This window comes from Scleropages formosus, chromosome 10, assembly GCF_900964775.1.
Source record: "Scleropages formosus chromosome 10, fSclFor1.1, whole genome shotgun sequence".
Lineage (NCBI taxonomy): Eukaryota > Metazoa > Chordata > Actinopteri > Osteoglossiformes > Osteoglossidae > Scleropages > Scleropages formosus.
Genome location: NC_041815.1, coordinates 29,913,438 through 29,937,145, shown reverse-complemented (window position 1 = coordinate 29,937,145; position 23,708 = coordinate 29,913,438). Strand labels below are relative to the sequence as shown.

The 23,708-nt window shown below is 53.1% G+C and overlaps 1 protein-coding gene and 2 non-coding genes across 13 annotated transcripts; all 3 read left to right on the top strand.

The window, feature by feature from the left end:
* The first annotated feature begins 887 nt into the window (after window positions 1-887).
* eif4g1a (eukaryotic translation initiation factor 4 gamma, 1a) lies at window positions 888-23,152 on the top strand. Of its 11 annotated transcripts, XM_018748732.2 has the most exons (33): window positions 888-1,227; window positions 1,458-1,715; window positions 5,751-5,829; window positions 6,049-6,166; window positions 6,252-6,335; window positions 8,106-8,126; window positions 9,769-9,951; window positions 10,482-10,584; window positions 12,575-12,708; window positions 14,575-14,667; window positions 14,755-14,827; window positions 14,909-15,730; window positions 15,931-16,019; window positions 16,127-16,328; window positions 16,456-16,589; window positions 16,709-16,825; window positions 16,909-17,295; window positions 17,488-17,634; window positions 17,872-18,108; window positions 18,257-18,361; window positions 18,812-19,072; window positions 19,172-19,280; window positions 19,362-19,476; window positions 19,594-19,871; window positions 19,966-20,087; window positions 20,194-20,366; window positions 20,454-20,579; window positions 20,853-20,934; window positions 21,030-21,128; window positions 21,207-21,341; window positions 21,429-21,510; window positions 21,645-21,785; window positions 21,930-23,152. In XM_018748732.2, exons 4-33 carry the CDS (start codon window positions 6,092-6,094, stop codon window positions 22,109-22,111), a joined length of 4,911 nt encoding a protein of 1,636 aa, XP_018604248.2. In that variant the 5' UTR covers window positions 888-1,227; window positions 1,458-1,715; window positions 5,751-5,829; window positions 6,049-6,091; the 3' UTR covers window positions 22,112-23,152. The 11 variants fall into 11 exon arrangements, with proteins under 11 accessions (XP_018604248.2, XP_029111212.1, XP_029111213.1 ...); XM_029255379.1 differs by lacking the exon at window positions 1,458-1,715 and having other exon boundaries at window positions 10,485-10,584; XM_029255380.1 differs by lacking the exon at window positions 1,458-1,715 and having other exon boundaries at window positions 10,482-10,575.
* On the top strand, window positions 15,782-15,857 carry LOC114911722 (small nucleolar RNA SNORD66). The gene has a single exon (XR_003797982.1). It is a non-coding gene; the product is annotated as a small nucleolar RNA SNORD66 (small nucleolar RNA).
* On the top strand, window positions 17,327-17,402 carry LOC114911721 (small nucleolar RNA SNORD66). Its single transcript, XR_003797981.1, has one exon. It is a non-coding gene; the product is annotated as a small nucleolar RNA SNORD66 (small nucleolar RNA).
* Window positions 23,153-23,708: the final 556 nt, after the last annotated feature.

Here is a 23,708-nt window from a genome sequence, read left to right as displayed (position 1 = left end):
AAAGCATGACATACATATCGAGGTCTCGTTTTAAATAAATATGGTAAATGGTAGTATGTTATGAACATGTCACACTGCATACAGTAAGAAACCTTTTTGACCATTTTGCTGGTTATCTGATGTCCACCAAAGTCCACCAGGACTGAGACATGAGTCCAACTTTATGTATCATCTATTCAATTTAGCACTGGTTCCTAGTGCAGAAACTCAGCTGCTGAAAGGAGAAATTGATCCATCTCTACAGGATTATTGAAACACTTGAACACAGGTGGACTAAAGGGTGTGGAGGGAGAGCCATTTGTTCACCGCAGGCTTTTACATTTATTCACTTAACAGATGCTTTTCTCCAAAGCAACTTACAATGGATACCATGTAGTGTTATCAGCCCACACACCTTATTCACCATGGTGACTTACACTGGGTCACTCATCGATGCATCGGTGGAACACGCACTCTCTCCGTCACTCTCACACTATGGGTGAAGCTGAGCAGCATGTCTTTGGAGTGTGGGAGGAAACCCATGCGGGCACAGGGAGAACATGTAAACTCCACACAGACGGAGTGGGGATCGAACCCACGTCCTCTCACAGCACCTGCAGCGCTACTCAGCTTACATAAATTAATGTATACCTATATCAGTTTATATACATCATATTTATATATATGTCTGTATTATATATCCATTTTCTTGTCTTTGGTACAAGGTAGGGGATTTCTCCGCGGTACCGGTACCGGTACGGGTACCTGTAATGCTGCAGACCGCACAAAGGGGGCGCTCTAGCAGATCACGAACACAATGTTCCAAGAACTCTGTGACTCTGTGACCCCGTGACGCCACCGCCTCCGTCACAGGCCCCGCCCCTGTACCACGAGTCAAGTCTGAGTCAGCGAACCGGCCGAGAGGAACAGGCGCCTCTACGTCACAGACGTCACTCTAACCGCCCGGTAGTTCATCGGATCGCGAGCGCACACGTGTTCTGCTGTCCAGCCGTTACAAAAACACCGTCACTCTATTTTTTTTTTCTTTCCTTTCCCCCCGAAAATTTTAACTTCAGTTGAGGGAGAGACGCTGCGGGCCGCGCGCGCTCTCCTTCTCACCAAACTGCCCCCTCCACCTCACCCCCTGTCACGTGACACAGGCGTGTGGAACCCCCGTGGTGATCAAGCCGGAAGTGCCGCGCGGCTCCTGCAAGGACCCCGTCCGGCTGCGGACTCGAGCAGAGAAAGGTAACACCGTGTCTCCGCGCGGCTCTCTCGTCCGATCCGAGCGAAGCGGGAGGAATCCCGAGCGCCACTGCGGCGCCCGTCCTCCCCCATCGCGCAGCCCCGCAGCAGCGCCTCCGAGCGCGGCCCTTAGCCGGCGCCGCGGCCCGCCGCCACGTGGTGTGTCCGTGTGTGTGTGCGCGGAGCTCCGGGGTCAAACCGCTGAGCGCCGCTCTCTCTCTTTTTTGTTCCAGGAATTGCGACTCGTTTCTCAGCCGGTTCTGACTCGGTTCTTACGCGGTTCTCAGTCGTTGTACCCCGTGGAAGCGGCCGCACGGGAGCTCTGCGCTCAGGAGAGAGAGAGAGAGAGAGAGAGAGACACACACACAGAGCGGGTGGCCGCCGGCCGGGAGGAAGAAGAAGAGCTAAAAAGCGAGCGGAGAGAAGAGACAGAGAGCAGAGCAGAGCCGATCCGCTAGGCCAGGGTCGAGGGAAGCCGCTCCGCTCCGCCGGTAAGGTCCGATGGACACACCGGGCTCTCGGCCGCCCTCCAGCCGCTTTCTCGACCGCTTCGGCCTTCAATATCCACCATGGCATGACCATGATGATGGGCAGCGAATGGCGCGTCGCCTTGTCGCCGTTCGTTGAAACTAAAGCTAAGAAGTTGAGCGGCGGCCACGGTATTAATAATAGTTATCTATTGGTCATAATACTAATACTTCCCTGCGATATTTGAGCCACGCCACGGCCGCTTGTATAAATGCGAATGGCGGGATGGGCGTCGGGAGGAGGCCGGATCGCCCGTGACGTGTGAGCCCCGGCGCTGGGGACGGACAGGCGGCCGGGCGGCCTTGCAGGCTCAGTTAGGCCTGGGGTCCGAACCGCTCCCTCCTCGGCCTGCATGAGGATGAGCGCAACGGATCGGACACCGCGGTGCGGAGCGTTGGAGTTTAGCGGCGTTTTCGCTCCAGGCAGCGACATTCTTAAGCCGTTTGCCGTACGGCGGAGGCCCGGGATCTGAAGAGGCCGTGCGTAGCGCGGGGCTACGCGTCTGCCGTGTGTGTGTGTGTGTGTGTGTGTGTGTGTGTTTCGTCCTTACGAAGCCTTTGACGCCTCTCGGCACCGACGGTGTGCAAAATAATGTAACTACTGTAACTTCCAGAAACAACTAGTCTAGTGAAACACCTGTAATCTTGTTCTTCTCAGCTTAAACTCGACCTGTGTGTTCATGGCCAGAGTGTGGGCTACTGCCGTTCTTTAGGGTGTGTGTGTGTGTGTGTGTGTGTGTGTGTGTGTGTGTGTGTGGGGTCAGTCACAGTGACAGTGTCCGTTATCTGTGGGAGGGTGTCTTCTGTTCCTGTGGATAATGTGTTTTAGTGGACATGCCTTTCTTGGAGGGTAGGGCGGGTTTCTCACACATCCCCTTCATGAAATGTCCATGTTTTTCTTCGTTTGTGTGCGGGTGGAGGTCTCTCTCACACTCACACACACACACACCGGTTAATGTGTTGGTGGGGGGGGGTTTGTCACCGGCTTACCGTAATGTTGATGGGAGGAGTTTTCTCTTGCTATGGATGAACGTGACTGTTTATGCAAATTAACGTGAATACTAATGAGGAAGGGGAGGGGTTTTCTCATTGCTCCGTGCGGCGCTTCACTGCCGTTCCGATGATTATTGCGGCCCTGTACGGACCTCCCTGCCTTCTCCTTATGGATTTTTCATCTTTGTTTGGACCCCCGTTGTCTTGCTGACATGGATAAGTCACCTTTGTCTCATCTCTCCTGACCCCTTGCGGACTTTAACACTCGGACGCGCTGTCTTATTAATTATAATAGCTCCCAGTTTTTTAGAACCTCGCTCACCGATCGCCGCCTGAAGCCCCCCAGGTACTTCAGCAGTAATTAAATGTACCACGCTGTTAATGAAACCATGTACTTTTGGTGCGAAATTGACTTTTTCCCGTCGTGTAAAACTCGCTTGGGCTTTGCTGTTAGCTACATGCTAACGGGGCCTACAGCACAATTCGTGCGCGTTGAGCGCTTCCCTGAGGTAAAAGTAGTGGCTTCGGACTCGGCGAGCTTCCGTTAGACGTTCATTTGATGGGCGGTAAAGTAACCGGTTAAGTAGCGGTGCGGGAGTCGCGCGATTCGCTGACTCGCGCGCTGTGTCTCGAGCCGCTCGCAGGAGCAGCTGCGGCGGGTCGTGCCGGAGTTGCGCGCAGGAAGCACGTGGTTGGTGCGCACGCGGACGGGAGATCGGCATGTGCGCAATATGGCGGCGGAGGAGGGGCTGCGTGACAAGGTGTGTGTGTGTGTGTGTGTGTGTGTGTGTGTGAGAGAGAGAAAGAGTCGGGGGTGGGTGAACTAGCTGTCCTGCTCCAACGAGGTACCTGCAATAGTGTTTCTGAAAGAATTTATTTTTTTTCTTTGCTACGTCACTCACTGGAGGAGGACGGTCATCGGGATGGACTAACATTGTGCTCTACAGGTCTGGACAAACAGGCCACCTGAGCTCATGTGGTGTGTAAATGGACTGTGGTCACTGTTCCCTGTGTGTGGACTTTGCCCTCCATATCATGGGCTGGCTGCTGCTGCTGGAGTGTGCCTTCGTGTGTGTGTTAATGTAAAGTGGACGGTGACGTTGCAGTTCCTCTGAGCCCGGTTGTTTACGGTTGTCGGTCGTCCTGGCTTTAGTCCACATTCCCTCGCCTGCTGCAACTGGACACGCAAGAGGCTGCGGTGGAATCACTCGGTGTGTTACGTGCATCGATGGGTTTGAGTTGCTTGTCCTTTTATATCTGTAATGGGCCACCAGGTAGCGTGGTTAGAGCGCCCACTTGGCATGTGAAGGCTCCAGGTTCAAAAGTGACCTTATGCTGTAGTGCCTCTGATCAAGGTGTTTACCCTTAATGGATATAGTAAAATCTTTGTGAACAGTGTAAACACCTCAAATGAAGTCCCCGAATCTGAAGCATTAGGTGAACATATGTGTGTTACTAAAAGGTTAACTTCAAACCCCCTTGATTGGTATCCTGGCCGTTTGGGGAACAGGGTAACGTTTCTAATTACAGCAGCCTGCACTTCAAGGTGCCAGTCAAAGTGATGCTCAGTCCTTCCTGTTACACCTGGTTGGCTCTGCTCCTCCAGGTTTGACTGGCTCTTCCAGCATATTCCTGCTGCTTTTCACATAGCAGCACTGGACCTGTGGCGCAGAGCATGGGAGTCCGACTGTGACCCAGTTTGTATCTAAGGCATGTAGTGCTGACCCTCCACGTCAACCTGAATACACTGAAGGTGCCCTTACGCAGGAGCTCTCCTGTGAATGATCCCCACCACCTGTAGGAGTCCCAGTCTGCCCTGTGGTTTTGTGTGTGTGTGTGTGTGTGTGTGTGTGTGTGCCATCGTGTGCCATCTGCTGTGGACCATGGTTTGCTCTGCAGGTGATTTCTGTACACATGCACTCATGGCAGGAAAGGTGCATGACCCCAGCCGGAGGTGTGTGACTGGTCCCTGGGGGGTAAGAGTGTACTTCGCTCCTTCTCGTCTTTCTGTCCCATTCCCCCCCACCCCAGGTCCTGGGTAAATGTGATCAGACACCCATCAGGCTCTGGTGGGGGGGAGGGGGGCTCGTCTCACTTCCTCCGCAGCACCTGGCCTTGTTTGGGTGTGATGACCCCACAAGGATATGGAGCTCTCCCAGAGGGTGTCTTGTTGCGGTGTGTGTGTACTGGACTGGACTGAGTGATTCTCTTTCTGCTCTGTGTTGACCAGACATGACTAAGTGTTGGACTCAGCAGCTCTCTGTGTAAACCAATGGCTGCTTTCATCCGAGCTCCAGGTCCAAGGGCAGCATAGCGAGTGTGAGTGTGTGTGAGTGAGTGAGAGCGAATAAACAAGCGAGAGCATGCGAAGGACCCCAGTGGGGAATAAAGTTAAACAAGTCAATATAATCTTGATGTAAATTCACACCCCTCCTTCCTTATCACCCCAGTTGGCTTCATGGGAAGCATCCGCTGTAGTGTTGATACGTGTTCTTTGAGCGTGCTCAGTGTGGCTACCCCTCCCCCAGCCTCTGTAGCGCCCACTCAGCACAACCCGCCCAGCCAGCCCCTGCCACCCTCTAATGGTAGCCCTGCCTTCAAGACGAGCAATGTCTTTCCCTGCCTCTTCCCTTAGCGTCCCCCCTTCCTTCCAGGATGGTGATTGCAGGCAGTGTGAGGCAGTAGGCAGAGTCTCAAGTGGCTGCAGGAAATCCCAGGGGTTCTCAGCAGGCTCCTTCAAGTCCCCCTCCCAGTCCTTGCTGGACCACAGGTTCGAATGATGGTGTTTGTTCTGAGATCTTTGCGCTTCCACTCTTTCCTGAATCGCAAAGCAACGAGACATCCGGGGTGTACTTGTGTACCTCAGGAAGGAGTGGGGCGGCTGAGAGAATGACGTGGCACAGTGCATCATTGTGATAACAGGTTTGGGAAGCACCTTAGATGTCCCTCTACGTGTCCTCGCAGAGACAGTGTGTGACTCCCCCCCCCCTCTCTGCTGTCTTGCAGGCTGACCACAGGAGTGGCTCCCACACGGCGTCTCCGCACACCGCCATCCCTGTGTCAGGGACCTTCTTCCTTCCCTTCGGTGAGCTTGTCCTTCAGATGCTTCGCCCTGCTGCTCTTACCCCAAGGTGGTGTGTTAGTGAAAGCATGGCGCACAAAGTACCGTGTGTGTGTGTGTGTGTGTGTGTGTGTGTGTGTGTGTGTGTGTGTGACTGAGAGGAGCCCCTCTTCCCTTCCTTCTGGGATGTGTGAAGGGCTGTTTGCCTGGCTCTACACCGCTTTCACTGATGTTCTTCCTTAGCTTTCTCCACAGGTGTGTAGCTCTCCATGCAGAACCAGATGAAATGAATAAAGCCCCGCAACCTATAGCAGGACCCCCCGCAGCCCCACACCCTGCCCCCTCCCCTGGACTCTCACAGGTAAGCTCTGTGTGTCTAGCCTTGGCACTGTGATGCTGTGAGATGGGTCAGTCTTGGATGGGTCAGTTTCTCACTCTGTCTGCAGGCCACCTATCCTCCTGGACAGCCCCCTTCTGTCGTCTTTGGCCCCCCACCCCCACAGATGAACACAGCACCGCAGCCTCGTCAGGTACACATGCCTCCCCCCTGCCGTCAAGCCCTGGGTCTGTCCTGCACTCTATGCTGCGGTGCGTGCTGTCCCGTGTACCTGATACGGGTAGCAGCTCTGCAAGTATTTGTGGTTATGTAGGTGTGTCTGTCTGCAGCTTGGCTACCGGGCCTGCGAGTATGTAGTGTGCCTCGTCACTGGCTGGGGTGACGGTGACCTCGACTCAGGTGTGAGTAGGTAAACCTGTTGAAACCCCCTTGTGCCAAAGTGCTTTCTGAATCCTCCCCTTCCGAGCGCCCTCTGAGGCCCCGGCATCGCTGCGTGGCACACGCCGTTTCATGTGGCTCGGTCCTCTCTGGTCTCTTTCTCTGAACGAGTCTCTCCCCATGTTTTTGACCCTCCTTCTTGTCACTGTGTCCTCCCCATGTCCTCTCTGACCTGTCTCTTTTGCTCCTGTTCCAGTACTCTGTGGGGCCACGTTCTTTACACCATCAGGTACTAACTCCAGCCCGGGGGGCTCGGTGGCACTTTGGCCCTGGCTCCCACTTTAAGTGTTCTGTTGGGCTCTCGGTTGTCCAACACAGACAGATGTGCTGAGATGAGGAACGGATGGACGCATTGCACACCCCTTGCTTGACCCAGTGTCTGTGAGCTTTGCCACACACTCCCAGCGCCGTTCCTCTGCTGCTGTGCTCACCCCTGCTTCCCTTCGCATGCGTGCACGACCGCACGTGTCTCAGAACCGTTCCATGGCTTGTCATCGACAGGTACACGAGGCTTCGAGGGCAGGGAGTTTGCAGAGCAATAAGAACAATAACAGCATGAGATATGAATTTGTAGCAGGTTATGGCACCAGTTCAGTTTGCTGGAGCTCAGTTTGTGGAGAGCAACTGGATGTTTGGAGTGGAGCCTCAAGAGCTAAAGTGAGCCTGAAGGAGTCCTAGCTGGTCCGCCAAGCTGGAGCACCATTAAAGAGTTTACTAGCAGAGACAGGGCCCTTATTTATGCGCATGCTCACCTTTCTACAGGTAATTTGACCCCCATCTGGGATGAGAATGTGTTCAGTGACATTCCCAGGAGTGGTCATTTCTTGACCAGAAGAGATCCATTTTCCCAACTGTCTTTGCCCTATAATTTTGGTGATCTGTGTCTCCATGTTGACAGCTGATGCCCTGTTCCTCCTTGGTGATGGAGGAAGTGGGCAACTCTTTACTTCTGCGAGAAAGCAAACGCTGCTGGTAGCACATTATTGCTAGACATAGCCAAGTTCTCCACTAACTGGCAGTAATTAATGAATTGCTTTGCTGTATGGTTTTTTAACCTGCTGCCCTGGTTGGCAGCGGACATCCATCCCAAGGTGAGGTGGGCGAGGCGGCAGTAGATCCATACAGCAGTTGGGAATGTTTCAGCTCTTGTTCACCTTTTGGGGTCCAGTGTGCAGAGTTCTTGTGTGGACACATGAACAAGTGCAGACTGGCACACAGGAGCCCTCAGGCTGGGCTGCAAGGTGCTGCTGCTCTTCCAGTACAGTAAATTTGGGGCCCTCATTCTCTTTCTGGTTGTGTGGCTGTTGGGGAGGGGGTCTGTTTGCTCATGCAGTGCTTCCCCCCCCCCAATGTCTAAACACTCCAGTCAGGGAGGGGGCTGTGGGGCCTGGGAGTGTTCCCGCATGCTGCCAAGCTTCTGGGTTGGGTCTGTCTTGCTGTGTTGTGCTAATGGGTAATGGATGACTTTCCTGCCTTCTCTCCTCTCTTCCTCTTGCTTGCTCCTCTGTGTGTTGTGCTGCTGAAGGGAGGATTCAGATCACTGCAGGTAAAGACATCTTCACGCCTACTCTTCCTCACTGTAGTGCCGGGCACTGAGGTGTTTGTATCTGCTGGCTGCTGTAGTTGTTGCTGCAGCAGCTTATGTGATGTCACAGATGGTGGTCTTCAGGTGATGAGCAGCCTGCTTTTGTCCAGGCCTCGTGTCCAATGAAGGTGTTTTATTAAGGTCACAGAATGATGCAGAGGTCTTCAGATGTCAACAGATATGGAGAAAGTGCTACTTCTGTTGATTTCTGATGTCCATTAGACATATCAGACCAGGGCCACTGAATGTCGAGATGTTGCCTTTGCAGCTGAAGATCCCAGTTCCTGCTCTTATACCTATGATGAAAGTACCTACCCTGAATTATTCCAGTTAGAATGACCTGGCTCTGCAAATGGGTAAATTGTAAATAGAAAATTGCTTTGGGAGGGGTCAGGTAAAGAGCAGAGAAGTAAGAATAGATCCTTCCATTGAAGATGCCCATCTTGGTGATGTTGAGCAGGCTTCTCACAGTGGCATGGCTGCTCCTATGTATTGCACTCTCGTAGTCTTTAGCCCATTAACAGCAATCGTTCAGTAATCTTGTGACTTTGCTGTACCGTGAAAACATGATAGCAATGAACCATAAAGCTCAAAATGCAAGTGTTGAAAAGGCTCAGGAGAACCTCACCTGTGGTTTGAAAGTTCACGTGATAAATGTAGAATTGTCTTGGAAGGCAATGTTGATATGACTGATTTGGTTTTACTGTTCATTTGTCCCAAATATTTTATGAATAGCTTAGAGGGGTTATGAGCATTATATAAGTATGAATTGCCTCATTAGGTAATCTGAGCAACTTCTCAAACCTCTTTATAGTAATCATGTATCATGATTCATACATCTTTAATGCATCAAATTTTACAATACAATTGAAAATTGCAAATCTATAGCTGTTCTTGAACATATTGGTATTAAACATGCCTTTTAAAGGAATCTTGCATGGTGCTGATATTCTGCATTTGGTTTTAATGGGATTTTCTTAGTTTAAAAGGCAAATCTTGAAAAATTGAAATTTTTGCTCATTTTTTCCATTTAATGCCTATTAAGAGTTCATTGTAAAATAACTCTCCTTACAAAGCAGGTTTTCGGGTACAGATTGTGAGGGAATAGCTCTGCGTAGCCTCCTGTATAGTGCTCCGTCTTGCATCTTTTCCAGGCTGGTTCGTCGCACTTCATCCATCGTTTGCTTTTGCTGGGAGGGAGCTGTGCGTTTCATATCTATCGATTGTGCTGGAGCGGCTGCTCCATATGTGTGTTTGTCATTGGTGGCTGTCTAAACATTTACATATTTTGTTGCTCTTAGGAGCAGTGTGTAAAATAAACTTGTGAATTTTGTGTGGAATACCTGGACTCCATGCATCACCCGGTTTGATGTCTGTCCAACGTGGGAGCACGTGTGATTGGCTGTAAACACCTGTTTTGAATGTTTAAGTCTGACTTAACTCAGCTGGGTGGGTTGTGGTAGAGGCACAACACTTAATTGGTCTTTTATGGTCTAATTGCTGGAATTTAGCAGCACTGGTGCTATACAGTTGTAGCTCCTACAGTTTATCTCTATGCAGCATGGACTCTGGTAGTAATGGCATCTCATATCTTGCCTTGTAGCCATTCTACCAGAACCGGCCCACACTGCCCAGCAGCACCCCACGGGTCCCAGCCAGCGGCTCGGCGCGGTCTGTGGCCCCCACACACGTTTACCAGCACAACTCGCCGATGGTGATGATTCCTCAACAGTCTCTGACCTTCAGCAACTCCCAGGCCCCTGCCTACTTCATCCCTTCCGGGCAGGTATCGTCCTCCTCACAGTGCCCTGCCGGGGGTCTTCTGAGTACCTGCAGAGTGCAGATTGACACAAACCGTGTCCTGTCTGTGGGTTGGTCAGGCTTCAGCATCTGCCATATGTGAGCCTCAGTGACCTCAGTCCCTGGTGCTGAGACACACACACACACACACACACACACACACAGAGCCATCCTCTGAACAATCTGTGAACCACAGCACATCCATTCATGCCTGCTGCATGTGGTGAAAAGGCAGGAGGCTCCGGGCCCCAGGGTTTGGCTCACCCAATGGGTGGCTCCCTGGATGACCCCTCCAGGCCCTTCCTCATTGTGCAGTGCTTAAAAGTGCAGCATGCTGAGGGAGGGCAACCAGTCTGCTGGGGGCAGCCCTTCTGGCTGCACGGAGGTGGGTAGGATGGCTGTGAGAGGGCTCTGTCTGTGCACGCGCGTGTGTGAGAGAGAGAGAGGTCTGCTTTTGGAGGATCTGCTTTCTAATCCTGTCTTTCCCCGCTCTTTTCTGTCCCTCTTGAACCCCAGCAGTACCGATCGACCTATGTGACTGCGACACAGCAGTACCCAGTTGCCACGGGAACACCCAGCTTCTACCCTGGATCCAGCCCGGCAGAATATGGTACATATGGTAAGAGGCTCTATTTGGGGCCTCATCTGAACAGAAAAAGAAACGCACGCCAGGCCTGGTACCTGCCATAGTGTGACATGCTTACTGTGTGTGTGTGTGTGTGTGTGTGTGTGTGTGTGTTGTCGGGGGAAGAGGGGAGATGGCTTTGGTGCATGTGTTTGTGTGAACTTGTGGCCCCCCCATCACCTACTGAGGAATCCCATTCTGTGTGTTTGCCAGACCAAAATATTCATTGTTCCCTGGCTAAACTGCCTTCAGCATTCCCTTCCTTGTTGTTTGTGTGTTTGGGATAGAGGTGTGGCATGTATGCTTTTGTGTGACTAAAGACATCTCCAGTATCTGGCTGTCGACTCATTTGCATGTCAAAGCTTTTGGAGAATCTGGGTCTCCAGCAGCACTGTGTTGGAGGTGTGTGAGATGCACGTTCTTGTTTGTTCAGAATTGCTCTGATTGTTGTGGAGAATCGGCACATTTTTGGGATGGTTACTGTCCTTGTCTGTATGAGGCCTTTGTGTGTGAGAGACAATGCAGGTGATGGGATGGTGAGAAGTGGAGCAGTTTACTGTGGGTTACACGTTTGCGTGTATTCAGATTACTCCCACTCACGTTGGCTCGTAGCCCCCAAGGGCTGCCCCAATATCCTGCAGAGCAGTCTGTTGTGCCTGAACAGAGAGCTGAGTTAATTTGAGCTGAGGAATGTGTGTGGGCCACTCTTCGCAGGCAGCGCTCATCTCCCCTCCTGCATTTACTTCCATACATGAGTTTTAGTGAGACGTGTCTCACTGTCCCGTCTTGTACCACAGCCGTACTGTGTTTTAACCTTTACCAGCCTGCCCGTCGCCGAGCTCAGCTGGGTCACCATGTTGTCATTACATAGCACTTCCCTGAGCTGCGTGAACAGGTCGAGGCTCTTTGTGTGTCAGATTAGTTACCGCAAATACGCTGTAAAGTGTTTGGGACTCTGTCAAGATGCTCCTTGTGCCATTAGACCGCCCCCCCCCCCCCCAAGTCCACGTAGGCAGTTTGTATGGAAGGATTATTTATAACTCAGTATGAAAGTACTGAATGCCCCCCCCCCCGCTGGCTCTCTCTCTCTCACCCACACACACCGTTCCGATGTGGTTTTGCTGGTGAAAGCCCCATTGCCTAGTACGGCTCCAGCCTTCCTGCTCCCCCCCCGCCCCAAAGGGTTGAGGTGAGCAGAGAGCTGCTGTTCAGAAAGCTGTGTGAAAAGAGCCCTTGTGCAGGAGGTGTAAGGAGGACCAAGCGCACCAGGGAACTGCAGACCCCTGTAGGGACGAGGGACCCCGGGTCTGCGGCTCCTGTCTTGTACAAATGGGCAATCGCTCGTCCCGTGGACCGCTTCCCGGTATGTGCTTCCCGCGTTTGTGCCATGTGCTCGGCTCCAGAGCGCGCTCTGCATGTCTCGCACTGAAGCCACTCCGTCATTCCATCCTCCATGCTGTGCTCCCTGTGTTATGACTAAATATAGTTCGTGCTCTTCCTGGTCAACAATGTGAAGCTGCTTGTGCTGCTGGGAGGTGCCACGCTCGTGTGTCCTGGTTTCCCCATCATGGTGTGACAGCGGCCTAGGGAGTTGCTGTGTGTGTGTAGTGGGTGTTGCTCTTCACAATGAGACAGTCAATCCATCCAGGCTGACAGAGTATGCCCGCCACGCTCCATACACTGTAAAGAGTGTGTGGACAGTCGCCGCAGGTCTGCCCCCCTCAGTTTTGTGTGTCATTCGGGCCTTCGGCTGCTGGTGTTTTTGGCGAAGGAACTGGATCTGGAATTGAGGTTCTGCAGGTTGACTGTTTCAGCTGCTTCTCCGACAGTCAGGCTGCAGAAATAGACCGTGACGCAAAACAAGCGCTGACCCCGTTGTCGGCGTCCACGTCTGTCCTGCGTGTCCCACTCGTAGCCGGCAGGTCCCACCAGGTGGCATTCTCGAGTGTCCGGCGTCCCTCAGTGTGCTTTTCCCCATCTGCAGGAGCCTACTATTCGCCCCAGCCACAGTACCCCCCTTCAGTGCCAGCAGCACCAGTCATGATGAACCCCCCACAGCAGCAGCAGCAGCAGCCACCCCCACCACAGCAGATCCCCACCAAGAGGGAACGCAAGCAGGTACGTTGGCTCTGTACCCACCTGTGTCCCACCTGTTGCAGGATACACGTGCACACACACCACATCACTTGCCTCTCGCATACAAAGGTGCTGTGTGTCACTTTTGTCACTGTGTCAATCATGTGGGGACAGCTCTTAGTGGTTAAAGCTGCTGCTTTTGGACCCAAAGGTTACAGGTTCAAATCCCACCTCCAGCCATAGTACCCTTGAGCAAGGTACTTTGTTACTCCAGTAAAATTACCCAGCTATAAAAATGGGTAAATCAGTGTAAGTAGCTTTGGAGAAAAGTGTCACTTAAATAATTATAAATGTAATTTGTCCCCTTTGTATTGGCGGGGATTGAACAAACGGCATGAAAGGTTAAACATGGTCATCATTTTGAGCACCTAATACTGCGCTCAGTAATGGGAGAAGTCACTGAAAACACTGAACTGAAGCTGAACGAATAATGTTGGAGTCACTGGCCTCCCCTCCCGATCTGCACCTTGAGGAAATGTGTGTGCGGTGCCCCAACTAGCTTGGACTACGGAGATAGAGAGGAGCACTGAGACAGTTCACGCACGCACGCACGTGCACACCTCTCGCATACAAAGGCGCAGAGCTGCTCATCACCTGAAGTCCCATCCTGTTTGTCCTCCACGGTGTGTCTGCGCAGCTGTTCTGCAGGTGACTGCTCAGATGTTGAAATGCGCGGTGCTGTGTCCGTGTCCATGACCAGACCCCTGAAGGGGTAGGGAGCACTAGTGGTGTGAGAGCTGCACCTTTTGGCTGGTTTGGTCTGTGTTCTGAGGCCTCGACTGCTTTTGGTACGACTGCATAGAGAACCTGTCCTTGCCGGAGGGGGAGGGGCACAGTGGGGGAACCCCCTACCCAAACAGAGCGCCTTTCTTGAGCAGACCCTTCTGAGTCGGGGTGGGGAGGTGTGCGGGAACACCGCTCCTCCGTGCCGTTACTTTAAAAATGATTTTGTTTGTCTGAGAGAGAAGGTTTGAGGTGAAAGCACTTTCTGTACAGAGGTGGGGGGAATGGTACAACTTTGCCCTGCTGCTCGATGTTGCCCCACCCCCAACCCCAGGAAGCGGAAAGCAGGCAGGCAGTTGGCAGGGGATCAAGCGTGGGCAGAAAGTTTGCTCAGCAATCGCGAGAAGAGCCACTGCGAGCCTGGCTGTTTGGAGAGCGTAGCCCCCCCGCCCGGGCCCCTCCGTTTGGCCCTGCGCTTTGTGGGCGGGTATCACATTCCAGCAGCGCTGCTTCACCAATGCAGCCGCTCCTATCGCTCTCCCGCTCGCTTGTTCACTTGCACGCTGGGAGAGGGAGAGGGCCTGGGCCACGGCAGCGCTTGTTAAACATGCAGGCCTGTTTGGCAGAGCAGTCGGCTCACGGTGGCAGTTGAGGCCCGGGATGCAGGAGGCCTTGCTGCAAGCGCGCTGGGCCTCCAGGTCACACGTGTGCCGATCACGACGCTGGACTGGACGAGGTACTGTATATGCGTTAGTGGGGATAGGAAGGATGGGCTCTCCTTGTCCTCCTGTTTTTATCAGCAGAGAAAGTTGTTCAAAGGTTAGTTTGTTCTGTTGTGCTTGACGGTGCTTTGTTTGGCACATTGAGTCTCCTTCTGGCACACACATAGCTTCGCAGTGTGCTGCTGCTGCCTGCACGTTTTAACCAGGCGCACTTGCATTCAACTCCAGGCATCACTTGTACGCTGCTGTACTGCTCGTGACACATTCATGTGTGTAGCATCAGAGCGGTGGGTTGCGTGACATGAGCGGAAGCTTTAGCGTCTCTCTTCAGTTGTTTCCTCCCTGTTTTGATGCCTGTTTCCGGACCAGTTTGTGATTTTCATGATACTGATTGCTTCAACAGATTAGAATACGCGACCCTAACCAGGGAGGGCGTGACATCACAGAAGAGATCATGTCGGGAGGCCGAACTACATCCACCCCAACCCCCCCACAGGTGAGTTTCCAAGTAACCATCTCCCGAACTGCAGAGCTCACGGTCAGCACGGTGGTTGCTCTGATGCTATGGTTTCTCCTTCCGCAGTCTGCTCTCGGCTTGGATGCCAGCAGCATACAGACCAACGGTGAGAACATGGGTCCTGCTTCCATCCAGCTGGGTGAGTTGGCAGTGCAGGAACAAAGTGCCTCCTGGTATGCAGGGTGTAACTGCTTGGTCTCACTGCATTCTCCATTTGCAGATGAACAAGTGAAACCTGCGCCTTGTGTGGCTGTCCCCCTGCCATCAAAGAGCCCCGAGCTCCAAAAGGCTGATGTGAGCTCCACGGCGTCCACCCTTTCTGAGGATGAAATGTACACGGACACCAAGGTGGCGCTCTCACCAGACGTGCCTGTTCCCCCCGGAGAGATGCCTGACAACACTAATGTCCCCACTAATGGCTCCACTGCGCCGGTGAGCGACAGCATTGATGCCTCCACAGGTCCCCTCACTAACATCGCCCCTCAGCAGGATGCCACTGTTGCCACGGAGACAGCTATTGAGTCTCCAGTTGCCAACGTGGAGCCAAGCACTGATGAGGAGCCGGAGACGGTGGAAAAGAAGGCAGGGGAGGTGCTGCTCGAACCTGAGCAGCTTGTTGTGGAGATGCCCTTGGCTGCTAATGGCGTGGAGCCTGCCTCCACCCCGGAACAAGTGGAAAGCCCCCCTCCCCAGCCAGAGGCCCCCCTGGAGTCTCCCATTGCTGAGCCTGAGGAGCTGCAGCTGGTCAACGGCATGTCTGCCATAGGGTCCCGGGTCGCAACTTGCACCCCTGAGTTCCCAACAGTGTGTGACGTGAGCCCCATCGCCGAACCCGATGTCCCGCAGGCGCAGACACCCCCTCTTGTGGTGCCAATGCCACCAATCATTCCCGCAGCGGATGTTACGCCACTTTTGGAAACGCCAGCTCCAGTTGCAGAGTCTACAGTGACCGCAACGACCACAGACGCAGCTCCAGCAGTGAGTGAGAGGGAGGATACACCGTCACCACAGAGCTCCCCTGCAGGGGAGACCTCTATGCAAGGTAGGTGTGTGTGTGTGTGTGTGTGTGTGTGTGTGTGCGCGCACGCGCCTTCTCCTGTGATGACCTCCACTTAGTGCCACGTGTCTGGGCCACTGACTTGCAGTGATGGCAATGAGGATCTGAGGTGACAGATGCTGCCTTTGTGATCATTGTGTTTCACATTCTTGCTAGAGGGTCCTTATGTGTTCTGTCCACCACAGCTGCTGTCTCTGTGCCAAAGAAGAAGAGGAAGATGAAGGACTTGAACAAAAAGGAGGCTGTTGGAGATCTCTTGGATGCCTTCAAAGAGGTTGGTCTCTGTGCAATTTGTTTTCCCATGAAGTTGCACCACAGGTGTGGTGATAAGGATGGAATGTCACTGTCTCACTGTCCCACCCCCTTTGATTCTGCTTTCAGGAGCAGGTAGTAGACACCCGCCCGGAGTCAGAGGAGTCCCAAACCCTGGCTCCCCCTGTAGATGCTGAAGAGTCTCACCCAGCCCCTCCCACTGCTGAAGAAGTGGATGAAACCTGGGAGGAAAAGGAAGACAAGCTGGATGCTGAAAACATCGAACCGAAGGCCCACAAGCCTTCGGATCAAAAGTACCAGTATAAAGAAGGTGCATTTGTAATCTCTCTTCACTGGACATGCAGTGTTGATCGTGGACTGTGGAAATGCAGTGTTTGTGTTGTGTGAAGTGTATGTTAAGGTAAATCATAACCCCGAGTCCTGCATTTGTTTTCTAGAGCAATGGAAGCCCATAAACCCAGAAGAGAAGAAGAAATATGACCGTGAATTCCTGCTGGGCTTTCAGTTCATCAGTGCCAGCATGCACAAGCCTGAAGGGCTGCCACAGATCAGCGACGTGGTCCTGGACAAGGTGCGCAAGGTGTTGCCCTCTAAAGCATAGGACTAAAGCTGTGCTCCAGTTTTGTCAGTGTCTCTGTGTGCACAGGCAGCAGTCTGCTCTGAGCACTGCTCTTGTTGGTCTCCATCTAGGCCAACAAGACACCCCTGCGACCTCTGGATCCCAGCCGCCTGACGGGCATGAACTGCAGCCCAGATTTCACGCCATCTTTCGCGAACCTCGGAAGGCCTGTCGGCAGCCGCGGCCCAGTAAGTTGCGCCAACCTGGAATAGTTGACGCAGGTAACTATTAGTGCAGTAGTGGTAACGACGCATCTTCCTCCCTTTCTCAGCCTTCTGTGATGGGGGGCCCCCGTCGTTCTCAGCAGGGTCAGCGCAAGGAGCCTCGTAAGATCATAGCCAGTGTGTCACTCAATGACGACGTGCAGTTGAACAAGGCGAAGAAGGCCTGGAAGCCCACCGTACGGAAGCAAGTCGCCAGCACCGAGGAGGGCGATGATCCTGAGATGCTGCGCACACAAGAGCTCTTCCGCCGCGTCAGGAGTATCCTCAACAAGCTTACGCCCCAGATGTTCCAGCAGCTGATGAAGCAGGTGACCGAGCTCACCATCGACACGGAGGAGCGGCTCAAGGGCGTTATCGACCTCATCTTTGAGAAGGCCATCTCGGAGCCCAACTTCTCCGTCGCCTACGCCAACATGTGCCGTTGCCTCATGGGGGTAGGTGTGCTGTCTGTCTGAACCATCTTGGCTCCTGTGATGACCTCCATTCAGTGCCACGTGTCTGGGCCACTGACTTGCAATGATGGCAGTGAGGATCTGAGGAGTGCTGATGAGTGCGGCATGCTCCTGTACATCATGCCAGGTACATGTTCGTGAAACTAACGCTTGCTCCTTTTCTCTGCACTCCAGCTCAAAGTCTCCACCACCGACAAGCCGGGAACCACTGTGAACTTCCGCAAGCTGCTGCTCAACCGCTGCCAGAAGGAGTTTGAAAAGGACAAGGATGATGATGAGGTCTTTGAGAAGAAGCAGAAGGAGCTGGATGCTGCGACTGGGGTAATTGACACATTCTTGGCCTTTGCTTGGAGTTTCTGCTCAAACTGACTGTAGTCAAGGGTCACATGTCTGCATCCAAACTTGTCATCGCGTTGATCGAATTCACTCGTGTTGTGTTCTTTCTCTGAGACGTGCATTGCTTTGGAGAAAAGCGTCTGCTAAATGAGCCAATGGACACTAACTATGACAGTTTGTGCACACACCCCTTATCTCCCCACATCGGTTGCCTCTTGTCAGGAAGAGGAGAAGCAGCGTCTCAAGGAGGAGCTTGAGGAGGCCAAGGACAAGGCGAGGCGGCGGTCGCTCGGCAATATTAAGTTCATCGGTGAGCTTTTCAAGTTGAGGATGCTCACGGAGCCCATCATGCATGACTGCATTGTCAAGCTTCTGAAGAACCACGACGAGGAGTCGCTTGAGTGCCTCTGCCGCCTTCTCTCCACTATTGGCAAGGATCTGGACTTTGAGAAGGCCAAGGTAAGGATGGCTGTTTCGTGCTCTCCCTTTGGGTGCTGGGCACTCTCTCGGGATGTGGGGTAGGATGGTCGTCGGCGGCCCGGGCCAGCACTTTCGCCTACTATTGGCTGCTGCGCTCATCTTCTGCTTCTGTCTCTTCCACCCACAGCCACGTATGGACCAGTATTTCAACCAGATGGAGAAGATCATCAAGGAGAGGAAGACTTCGTCCCGAATCCGCTTCATGCTGCAGGACGTGCTGGACCTCAGACGGGTAACAGCCCCTTTTACTGCTTTGGGTTTCAGCACCTCTTATGCACAGTCCCAGCCTTTTTGTCCAACCCTGACCAAGCGGTATTTTGTGACCTGGGTGACGGGAACCAAAGACTAGAGAGAAAAGATGCTGAATGTTGGCCCCCTTGGTGCCTTTCTCCTCCCAAGTGTGATTGGTGTGTTCTGCTCCACATGTTGAACAGCATGTTTGTCGAGTCTGCTGTGTGACAAGTGAGGTCTTTGGTGCCGGACCCTTCAGCCCTGGATTGTCTGCTGGTTCCAAGTGGGCTGAGAGAGACCAGCTGAGCAATTCAATGCAGAGGGCTTCCTGAAGCAGAGCCTCTGTGCTGCAGCTGTAGACAGTCCCCTGTAGGCGTCGCACAAGCACTGTGTCCCTTTGCCTCCTGTCACATGATGCTGCTAATCTAAACTTGGCTTCTGTCGCTGCCAGAACAACTGGGTCCCAAGGAGGGGTGACCAGGGGCCGAAGACCATTGAGCAGATTCACAAGGAAGCCGAGCTGGAGGAGCACAGGGAGCAAATCAAGGTTCAGCAGCAGCTCCTGTCCAAGAAGGACGTCCGCAGCAGTGGTCGGAGTGGCCTCCACCCATCAGGAGGACGCAGCAGTCTGCCACAGGATGAGGGCTGGAACACGGTGCCCATCTCCAAAAACCGGCCTATTGACACTAGTCGCCTCAGCAAGATCACCAAGGTGGGTGGCTTGTCCAGTTGGACAAGAGCAGCGTTCAGGAGTGAACTGCTCTCCATGTGTCCCATCCTAACCCATCTCCTTTTGTTGCCTCCTGAGCAGCCTGGAGCTGTAGACTTCAACAACCAGCTTCTTGCCCCTGGGGGCAAGGGTTCGTGGGGTAGCTGGGGCAAGGGCAGCAGTGGTGGCTCTGGTTCCAAGACTGAATCAGGTAGGTTCCATGAGCATTTGTGCCAATGGCAAGGAAGATCTCCGGTGATGCAGTGTCCCTCACAGTGAAATGTTATCTCAGCCTCTGATTCAGCACGCCCTGCCACGAGCACTCTGAACCGTTTCTCAGCGCTGCAGCAGTCCTCTTCATCTTCCACAATGTCGTCCTCTGACTCCGACCGCAGGCTCCCTCAGAGGTTCGTTTGGCCCACCTGTTCCCACGGCAACAGCTGCTCCTCTTTGTACCGCCCTGCCGTAAGGGCCCTCCGTCAAAAGAAGGCAGGAACTGATCCTTGGTTGCTTTGACTCATCAGGACCAGTTCCAGCCGTGACCGTGGGGAGCGCAGTGACCGCTTTGACCGTGCGGATCGCCTGGACCGTGGCGGTGACCGCTTCGATCGCCGTGACGGCAGAGGTCCAGATAGAGGCGATAGAAACCGCCCACCTGTCACCAAGAGGAGCTACAGCAGGGAGACGGACGACCGCAGCAGAGAACGGGAGCGTGGCCCCACCGACCCCGTGCGCCGCGTGTCCAGCATGACTGAGGAACGCGACCGCAGCAGCCGCGACCGGGCCAGGAGCAAGGAGACGGGTACGTTGCCAGTTCTGCCGAGGCTGTGGTGCCGCATTTGGTGTACTTGCACTTTCTCAGTGTGGTCATGGATGACATGTCTCGCCACCGACAGTGAAACGGGAGGCCACGCCCACTGCAGCGCCTGCCCCCCCCAAGCCTTCCATGAGTGAGGAAGAGCTGGAGAAGAAGTCGACCGCCATCATTGAGGAGTACCTGCACATCAATGACATGAAGGCAAGTGAGCGGTGCCTGACGGGACCAACCCCCCTGTCCTCTGCATGCAACCTCTGGTAACCCTGTATGGTAACACTGTGGTAAACCTGTGCTTGCCCCCCCACAGGAGGCACTGCAGTGTGTGCAGGAGCTAAACTGCCCAACACTCCTTTTCGTGTTTGTGCGAATCGGCATCGAGTCGACGCTCGAGCGCAGCACTATCGCCCGCGAGCACATGGGCCTGCTGCTCCACCAACTGGTGAAGGCAGGAATCCTGTCCTCGGAGCAGTACTACCGCGGGTGAGACGCCTGCGCTGTTCTCCATGCCGCCCTGGGTGCTTCCTTCGCCTCCGCTTGCTTTCCCTCTGACCGCGTGTCCTCCTGCAGGCTGCGTGAGATCCTGGAGGTGGCTGAGGACATGGCCATCGACATCCCCCACATCTGGCTGTACCTGGCCGAGATCATCACCCCGATGCTGCACGAGGGGGGCATTGCCATGGGTCCGCTCTTCAGGTTAGGCCCCTGCCTCGCTCCTTTTTACTTTTATTCATTTAGCAGATGCTTTTTTCCAAAGCGACATACATCTACAAAAGTTTGTGCATTACCTTAAGTAGTTGGTTTCCGTCACCATATGTACCGATGTTCATCACCCAAGTAGCTGCATAGAACTTTGCAAGAAAATCAATTTCTAGTCATCTTCCTAGTAGTTTTTTTGGAATACATGTAAACATTTGTATGTGCGTAAAAGCGTCACTCACCATGACCCCACTGACTCCCCCACCCCAGGGAGCTGTCGAAGCCTCTTGTCCCACTAGGGAAGGCAGGGGTGCTGCTGGTGGAGATCCTTACCTTATTGTGCAAGGGAATGGTGAGTAACCCCCACCCCCTGAGCCTGAGGTATGTGAGTAAAACCTGCTGATGGTGTCAGGGAGTGTAACTGTGGTGTGTATCTGTCTGTCTCAGAGCCATAAGAAAGCTGGCACACTGTGGAGAGAAGCAGGCCTGAGCTGGAAAGACTTCCTGCCAGCAGATGAGGATGTGAACAAGTTTGTGACAGAGAAGGTGAGACCGCTGCAGTGTGTGGCCCTGTGTTCAAGGATCCGGAGCACAGTGTTCACCTGACGTTCATTTCCTGTGCAGAAAGTGGAGTTCACACTGGGGGAGGACTCCGAGAAGATGAGCGCAAAAGAGCTGTCGCCTGAGGAGATCAGCAAACAGCTGGACAGGCTCTTCCAGGAGAAGGCGGACAATCAGCGTGTGTTTGACTGGGTTGAGGTGAGCGCCGCGCCCCCCCCCCCAGTCCTGCTCTTTGGAACGACTCGCCACCTTGCTCGCCGTGTTGACACCTTATCTTCCCTGCAGGCCAACCTGGACGAGCAGCAGATCGCCTCCAATGCGTTTGTGCGTGCCGTGATGACCTCTGTGTGTCAATCGGCCATCATCTGTGAGTGAATGTTCGTGTGCGCGCTTGCGTGGGTGTATGTACGCGCACGATGTAAAGCCACACAAGCAGTAGCCAAGCACCTGCTCTTGAGCTGCTGTCCTGCAGTGCTGTAACTGTTGCCCCCTGCCCAACAGGTGAGAACCCCTACAAGGTGGATGCAGTGCAGATTACCCAGAGGGCCAAGCTTTTGCAGAAGTACTTGAGCGACGAGCAGAAGGAGCTGCAGGCGCTCTACGCTCTCCAAGCCCTCATGGTGAAGATGGAGCAGCCAGCGAGTGAGTGAGGGCGGGGTTTTATTTTTGGTGTGCAAAGAATTTTTTTCCTGCGCTGGGCTGTGGGCGGGGCCTGCTGGCAGGGCTGGTCCCACAGTGGGGTACGAGAGCTCGGTTCCAACGTGTTCCCTCTGCTCTGTGCGCCAGACCTGCTGCGGATGTTCTTCGACACGCTGTATGACGAGGACGTCATCAAGGAGGACGCCTTCTACAAGTGGGAATCGAGCAAAGACCCTGCCGAGCAGCAGGGCAAAGGCGTCGCCCTCAAGTCCGTCACGGCCTTCTTCACCTGGCTGCGGGAGGCCGAGGACGAGTCTGACAACAGCTAGGCCCCGCGGTGCCCCCTCTTGGATGGACACGAGGGCACGTGGACTTTGGCTTTTGGTCGCAGATGTGACTTGAGTTTGAATCGAAGCGGATCTCCTGCGGAAGTGGGGGGGAGGGGCTTCGCACGAGCTCCTTCGTCTTTTTTTTTTTTTTTTTTTTTTTTCCCTCTTCTCCTGGCGAATGTCTAACAATGAAATAAAATGGAAATAATTGAAAAGTGATAAACGTATTAACTGTGGGAGTGCGGTTCCTTCAGCGTGAGGTTTAACCTTTTGTTGAACGCGTCAACACACTATTTCCGACGTCTAATAAACAAACCCAGATAAGATGAACCGAGGCTGCTCTTATATATTTCACTATCATTTTGCGTTTCTCAGACTCTATTTCCACGTGTCTCATATGTATCATAAACATGGCGCTCTTAACGTAGGTGGCGACGTCTTTGTTTTTAGCCCTAGGATTATTCGTGTTTCTTTTACATGTAACGCGGGTTTTGTTGATGAGCTGAACCCCCCCCCCCCTTCCCCCTTTGCGTGTCGCCGCTGGGGGCGGACTTCGGCCTTCACTGGGGTGGGGACAGTGCTCTCCTCAGATTTGCTCTACACTTCAGTCTGGGGGGTTTCTGCCCCTCAAAAATGCCTGTAGTGGATTTTAAAAAAAAAAAAAAAAAAAATCATTAAAAACTTGAACATATATAGAGAAATCAACTTATAAAGAGAAACAGTACAGATCCTGAAGCTTTTTCTGCTTATGGTGGAAATGTTTCAGGACAGTTCTGTAAATATATATTCTCTTTTCCTTTTCAGAAATAAAAATGCTAATGTAATGCCATGTAATTTTTCTTTACAGAAGTGGCAGTTTTTCTGTATTTATACTTTCTTCCTTGCCTAGCAGAAGGTGCTTGTAATTATCACCTGGATTCGTTGATTACGGTTTAATTGAAATGTGTAAATACTTTTTTGCTTTCTTTAAGTATTTAAGAAATTAATGCCTCTTTTCACATCAGAAACTGGAAAAGAAAAATAAAGAACGTTGCAAATAAAGACAAGTGTGTGTGCAGTTGGGGGTGGCTGAATGCTGGTGGTTCTACCTGGAGGGGCTGTGGGTTGGAGCAGCTGCATGGTTTGTGAAAGGGGCAGTAATCCCTACACCCACATACAGAGCAGCAGTTCACTGCACTGCAGTCCATTGCTATGTAATGTTTGTAAGGCCGGCGGGGGACGTGCTCTGCACCCGTGAGCTCTGTCCTATCGTCCTTCCGGTGACAGCCAGCAAGTGCTGTAGTGATTAACCTGCAGGTTTCCGCTTCGAACCCCACCTGCTGCATTGCCTTTAAGTAAGGTTCTCACCCTGAAGTGATGCAGTAAAAATTACTACTGTGCGAACGGTGAAATTGTGTAGCTAAATGCAAAGGAAGCGAAGGTGGTGCTGATCTGCACTGTCCACTGGGGGGCGCTGTGCCACCAAGGTGTGAGAAGACCACACATGTCTGCAGGGGGTCAGAGGTCACCCATCAAAAAGCTGCCACCTCTTACGTAACAGCTCTCCTTGAACTCCTGTGCTTTTATTAATGCGTTAATTATTAATATGTCAGCGTTC